The sequence below is a fragment of the Amaranthus tricolor genome, chromosome 12 (assembly GCF_026212465.1).
Source record: "Amaranthus tricolor cultivar Red isolate AtriRed21 chromosome 12, ASM2621246v1, whole genome shotgun sequence".
NCBI lineage: Eukaryota > Viridiplantae > Streptophyta > Magnoliopsida > Caryophyllales > Amaranthaceae > Amaranthus > Amaranthus tricolor.
This window is the reverse complement of record NC_080058.1, coordinates 23,213,761-23,220,685: the sequence shown is the minus strand read 5'-3', so window position 1 is coordinate 23,220,685 and position 6,925 is coordinate 23,213,761. Positions and strand designations below refer to the sequence as shown.

General features: G+C 34.6%; 1 protein-coding gene across 2 annotated transcripts; it reads left to right on the top strand.

The window, feature by feature from the left end:
• Positions 1 to 4,052: 4,052 nt before the first annotated feature.
• LOC130796722 (uncharacterized) lies at positions 4,053 to 6,541 on the top strand. 2 transcript variants are annotated; one of them, XM_057659094.1, is made up of 3 exons: positions 4,053 to 4,632; positions 4,725 to 4,907; positions 5,018 to 6,541. In XM_057659094.1, exons 1-3 carry the CDS (start codon positions 4,272 to 4,274, stop codon positions 5,029 to 5,031), a joined length of 558 nt encoding a protein of 185 aa, XP_057515077.1. In that variant the 5' UTR covers positions 4,053 to 4,271; the 3' UTR covers positions 5,032 to 6,541. The 2 variants fall into 2 exon arrangements, with proteins under 2 accessions (XP_057515077.1, XP_057515076.1); XM_057659093.1 differs by lacking the exon at positions 5,018 to 6,541 and having other exon boundaries at positions 4,725 to 5,011.
• Positions 6,542 to 6,925: the final 384 nt, after the last annotated feature.

Below are 6,925 nucleotides of genomic sequence, written 5' to 3'. Positions count from 1 at the left end.
GATCCCAATTGTTGGTTTGCCGGTAGGGTACCTACACACAACCAAAAATAACTAAAGAAAAAACGGGGTGGGGTATACTGTAGAAGGCTAGCAGTTAAAGCTAGCAATGGCGGATCCAGGGTTCATAGTCCCATGGGGCAACAACAACTGGACGAAATTTCGACAGAATTTCGCTTGTAAAGTGAACATCTAAAATATTTTTTATTTCTCCAAAATGACATATAAAAGCGATATAATCCCAAAGAAAAACTAAAAAATATCATGCAATTCTTGAATCTTGAATACTAGCTTGATGAACCCAAGTACCAAAACCATTGTAGCTTTATGTTTGTTATGAATTTGTTGGTTAACTAACGTGTTCCTTCAGTTCTAAAATTTTAAATATTTAATAAAATTAACTCAACTAATTTATTTAATAATTTAGATTAGATTTAATAATGAACAATAAAAAACTATTTAATTTGTTGGGAATAAAATAATGCATATCTCAAAATAAGAATTGATAAATTGATGTAGAACCCTAATATTAAGAGGGGTGAAAACTGAAAATGAATGGGTTGATAAAATTTATAAACTTATGGATGTTGTTGATGGATATATTCCAATTCCTACTAGACAACAAATGAGTTCTTCATCAATTCTTTAAGTGCTAATAATGGGTTCTTCATCAATTCTTCAAAAGGTAATAATGCAAAACCAGCTAAGGATGAAAAGTTTGGGAGTAAGATTAATGACACAGCCAGCCTTAACCTCAGGAAGCAAAGACCGAAAGAAAATAAGAAATCCAACTGCTTAATTATTCTCTGCTAGTTTCCGTATTTCTCGCCAGTAATCACGGTAAGATGCTAATCCAAAATCGAAAACCCCCGTCAACAATAGTAAAGAAAAACAAAAACCATAGTGAAGAATCCAAAATCAGTAAAACCCACCAAAATAAATAAATCAAAAACCAATTAATTCATTCAAAGAATCAATAAAACCATCAAATCAAAAAAGATATGGAAATTCAAAAATAAAACCCTTTAAATTAGTTTCACTTTCTTTCTCTTCATCTTGAGACTACCTTTTAAATAGATGATGGAGTGGGATTATTTAAGACTTAGATTAAGATTGAAAATTAGAACATAAAGATTAAGGCAAACAAATGTTTAGGGTTGACTTTTCAATATTATGCTAATATTGAGAAGACAAAGAAGAGGCATTATAGACTTTTAGGCTTTAGCTAAGAAAACTGATTTGCACAAAAATAAAAGTGTTGGAATTTAATTCTCACAGGACTGTGTAAAAGAAACAAATTCCAATTAAGGCATACGATTGCATATGTGCTATATCACACATTATTTCTTAATCTCATAACAATTTTCAACTTAGTTACTCAAAATTAGTCCATGTTTCACTTTACAAAAAACATCCATAAACGTCATATGCATAAAAAGAAAACAGCTGTTACACTATACAGCTACTAGAAAATCCATAAACCTCAAATTCCAAGAGCAGGAGACTCATTCTAACCTTAGCTGCTCGGATGTTAGCATGATGAACCTTAGTGCCAGATTCCCTTTTAGTAGAATCCTCTGCATTTTCAAATCAAAGTAAAGAATCAACAAACAGAAAATCATGATACCTTAAAGTATCAAGCCTAAAAGATCAACAATGTTCAACACACTAAGAAAATGATAGTCTACCCTTCCATTCAAATCCGGGTGAAAAATAATCTACAAATATAACACATCTTTAATCCCTTCTTTTAGGCAAAAGCACCTTCCCACACTTACAATCTCCATCATTTTCAACAGTATCAAGATGTTGTAGGCTTTACGTCTTATACATATTATTAGGAAATGAAACATGTAAGGTTAAGCATCACTGATGTTGATCATTTTCTGGAAAACATCTAAACCTGTGTAAAAACAGTATTCAAACTGCTATTCTAGCGAGTACAATTAAGTATAGCTATGCAATTTCTAACGGACGAGTGCCGTTGACGATTTCGCCACATCACGTCATCGAAATTCAAATAGATTATCGCATAGCAGATAGATTTGAAACCGCATAACTGGTAAATTTCACATACCTAAAAATTTAAAACATCTAATCAAGAAATCATCGCTAAATAAGAAACTTAGTCGGAAACAAAATTTTAGGGTTTTTGCTGGGACAACAAACGAACACTCAATTTATGATATTAAATGATGTTAAACTTCTGAGAACCACAAAAATGAGAATCACAAACCTGCCCAGACGTCGGTTGCCGGAATTCCGTTGGTGAGAAGAGAACGAACATCGGCGGCGGTGAGTTCCTACGGAGAGGGAATAGTGATAGCCGTTTGTCTAAAGCTGTCTGGGGAATAGTACCGTTTGGGGAATATAGCGGTTTGGGGAATAGTACCGTCTGGGGAATAGTACGGTTTGGGGAATAGCCGTCCCCGTCCGCAAGTACTTACGTATTGAAAACAAGGGTAAACACGGTACTGTTTGATCTGGTCTGACACTAAAATCCGACCAAATCTGAAATTTCGGTTTGAAAATTTTTCGGATCGAACAGGACCGTTTAGATCACCAAACCGGACTGAATCAAACCGTTTTACAACGGTCTGGTCTACGGTTTTTTATTTTTATATTTTCATCTAAATTAATACATGTATTTATATAAATATTTCACACCTACAATTAATAAATATAATAATTTGTAATTATTTGATAACATAAACATGATTCAAGTATATATTGCTATATAAAAATAATTACTTCTTAAATATCTAGGTGAAACTTAATTTTTTAAATACAAAATTATGATTTTTGACCATAGTACGGTTTGTGGTCTGGTCTGGTCTGCAAAATAAAATACCGAGACTAGACCGTAAATTGTAATTTAATTTGAAAAAAAACCAGACTAGACCAAGTACTAAAATTCCAGTTTGGTCCGATTGGGTTCACGGTATAGACCAAACTTTGTTCAGCCCTAATTGAAAATGCAATTCAAGATATGTAATTTACATGAAAAATAATGCTAGATAGATATTTTCTCTCATAGTCATGATGAGAGTTCCCTCTATTATTGTTTTAAAATTAATAATATGAAGCTCTATTAGTTATAATTTGATTTTGACCGTTAAAGTTCTATTTACATTGTTCTTCTAAAATTTTTTGCTAGCAAATATTGGGAAGATATTGTTTATTTTTTACCTTATTTAGTTTAATAAATATAGCAATTAATTAATTTGATTATTTCATGTGGCAAATCTTATTTGTGAGGATGACACATGAAATTTTATAGTTATTTTAGTTAATAGTATGATGCTTGGTCACAAAAAGCTTTGAAGATAGTTATAAACAATAAGTGGATTTATTTTAGTTTGATAAATAAAATCAACTTTACCTTATTTAGTTTTAGGGTTGCACACGGTCCGGTCTGGTCTGGTTTGACAGAAAAACCAGACCAGACCAGACCAGTCAAGACACCAGACCGGACCAGAACGGTCTGGTCTGGTCTGATCTACGATTTTTTTTTTTGTATTTTTTTTATCAAAGTCATAGTACCATCAACTGTTACTCTATACCAGCGAAATAAACTTGATCCTTCATGTCCCCCAAAATATTCTCCTTAACCCACATAAGTACTCAAATTCAAGGCTTTCACATGAAGATATTTTACTACTGGATAAGCTGTCAATAGGCATGGCCACGGGGCGGGTTACCCGGAACCGAACCGGTCCCGAACCGCTTGGAACCGGATCCGGAACCGGAACCGTTTGCGACAGGTTCCGAACCGCCCCGAACCGCGAAACCGTGAAACCGCCGGAAAAAAAGTTGCCGGAACCGTGAAACCGCCGGAAAAAACCATCGTGAACCGGGTAAAAAACCCGCGGTTTGGAACCGGAACCGGTCCAACGGTTCCATGGAACCGGAACCGGAACCGGTCCGGTTGAACCGGCTCAACGGTTCCGTGGAACCGGAACCGGGACCGGTCCGGTTGAACCGGCCCACCGGTTCCAGGGAACCGGTTCGCCAAAAATGACCGTTTGTTACCGTTAACTAGCCGTTGCATTCTCCTCTATATATACTCATCACTTTCAATCATTTTCATTCACAACTCATCTCTTCTCCTACTCTCTCTACTTACTCTCTCTACTTAATTCTTTAATTACGCAATTATTCTCTTAATTACATAATTAGTCTTTTAATTATTTCTTAATTTAGTTAGTTACATAATTAATTATTTATTTATTTCTTAATTCTATATTTCTATTATTACTTCAATATTATCAATCATGTCTTCATTTTTGAAAAAATCCACAAAAAAAGTTACTAAAGTGGCAAAATCATTGGGAGGTTCCAGTTCGTCCAAAAGAAAGGCCACTTCTACTCCGTCGGTATCAACAACACCTTCCATTAGTAATTATAATTATGAACATAATTATCCGGAAGGGTACGACCCGGAGTTACATAATTATGCAGAAGAAATGGAAAGAGAAATACAAATTGATGAAGAAGAAGAACAAGAAGAGGAACCAACGACCCCAATTGGGATAAATATATCTCGACAGTCATCAACAAGATCACATGAAGAACAAGGAGAACAAAGACAACAAAGACAAGCTCGTGGTAAACGAGTCAATTTCCAAACTATCGGTTAGTTTTATAATTTTATTCTTCAAATTAATTAAACTTTGAATTATTTATTTATTTAATTATAGTTTTATAATTTTAAATTATTTATTTAGATGAAGATGAACCAGTAAGACAACCTTTTCCGGCAATGCCACCTCCTAGTGGTAGAGCTGTTTCACATGTGTGGTCGTATTTCACAAAAAAACCAACCGAGAATCCAGATATTTTCTTATGCACTTGTCAAATTTGTGAAAGTCAAGGAGTAAAGCCCTTAGTTTCATACAGTTTCGCCAGAGGTAAATACTTTTTAAGTTTTTTATACATACTGACATACATAATACATTGATACATTATATATTCATATTTTATAAACATTTATTTATTGTGTTTTGTGAATACGTGTTAGGTGGTGGTACGTGATCTTTTAACAAACATTTGGCAAAGAAGCATGGAATCACAAAAGAAACTCATGCAGCAAGCGGGAGCGGGACCACAAGTGGAAGCCGACAGACACAATGGGACATTCCCATCACAGGTATGCCTTTTAGATACAATCGTAATGACATGATTGATGAATTTTCTAGGTATGTAACTTGTGATGAATTGCCTTTTAACCACGGTGAAAGTAGGGCATACGAGCGTCTCAATAGAAAAACTTTGCAACCACAATATAGAGCAATCCCTAGGAGCACTCTTAAAAGACGCACAATTAAATTATACGAATCAATGCGCTATGAATTAGTTGAAATGTTTAAATCGTTTAATGGTAGGGTTAGCATAACAACTGACATTTGGTCTGCTCCCCCACATTTAGAACCTTATATGTGTGTAACAGCACACTGGATAGATCGAAATTGGATTATGCAAAAAAGAATAATTGCTTTTGAGACAATGCCAGAAAGACATACCGGTGAAAACATAAAATATAGATTAGTAGAGATATGTAGAGAATGAAACTTATTAGATAAAATATTTTGTTGTTCAACTGATAATGCAACCGCGAACATTAAATGTATAGAACTTTTGTTTAACGAACCTGCTTTTAGTTTAATCCTTGGGGGTAGCTTATTACACATACGTTGTTGTGCGCATATAATTAACTTATCTTGCCAAGCAGGCATAAAACAATTAAGTGATTTATTAGAACCAATTAGGGATATAGTGAAATGACTTAGGATCGGAAAAATAAAAAGACGATATAAACAATTATGTGACCAATACCAACTTAAAAAAGTGTATTGGTCATCAGATACTCCTACACGTTGGGGCTCAACCAACGATTTATTAAGAAAGGCGATTGCTTATCGTCCAGTAATAACACAACTATATAGTGAGTGTACAGATAGTTTCATAGCTGATGACACTTGGGAATTAGCTATAGATGTACATAACATATTAGAAGCGTATGACCACGCGACTAAGATTTTTTCTTATGTTTATGAACCGAACGTTCACTTAGTAATAAGTGAATGTATTACTATTTTTTATCATCTCCTTAAATATACACATGAAGATACTAACCCAAAATTGAGGCCGATTCTTGCAGATATGATGGAAAAATGGCAAGCATATTTTACCGATTTTCCTTATATTTATGGAATCGCAACCATTTTGGACCCACGTTTTAAAACTGAGGTCCTTACTAAAGTAATAGGATTTTATTATCAATCGTTAGATCGCCCGTCTACTGATGTACATAATTATGTAGGAACATGTAAAAAATATTTAGCAGAACTCTATGATTTTTACGCTAGTGTATATAACCCGAAACGCGATATGTCTAGGCGTGCTAGCGTTTCGGCACGTCCCTCTTACTATAATTCGGTAATATCTAACATAATGACTCAAGATGATAGTTTTCTAGGATCATCTTCTTCTTCCTCGACCTCATATTTAGAACTAGATAGTTATCTTAAACACCACTTTGAAATAGACCAAAGTATCTATGATATTTTGGAATGGTGGAAAGAAAAATCTGTTAAATTTCCCATTTTATCGAGAATTGCAAAGGATATCCTTGCAATTCCCGCGTCAACAATTGCGTCGGAGTCTGCTTTTAGTGCAGGTAGAAGAGTTTTGGACGAAAAACGATCTCGTCTTGCTCCACATAGTATTCAAATATGTGTTTGCAAGAAAGATTGGGATCAAGCGGAGATTCGAACACAAGGACTAAGGAATGATGATGATCAAGACGACGATGATGATCCATGGATGATGATGGATACATCTGCATCATCGTTAGGAGGAGAGTCAGCGGAAGCATCTAATCAACCACATGATGACGACGAAGACGAATAGGATCAATCCGACAAAC

What these genes read in the sequence shown, in the direction of transcription:
- LOC130796722 (XM_057659093.1), top strand. Translation starts at nt 4,272, where the DNA reads ATGTCTTCATTTTTGAAAAAATCCACAAAAAAAGTTACTAAAGTGGCA. An exon ending in AGTCAATTTCCAAACTATCG is followed by an intron (nt 4,633 to 4,724) that starts GTTAGTTTTATA and finishes TTATTTATTTAG; the next exon opens with ATGAAGATGAACCAGTAAGA.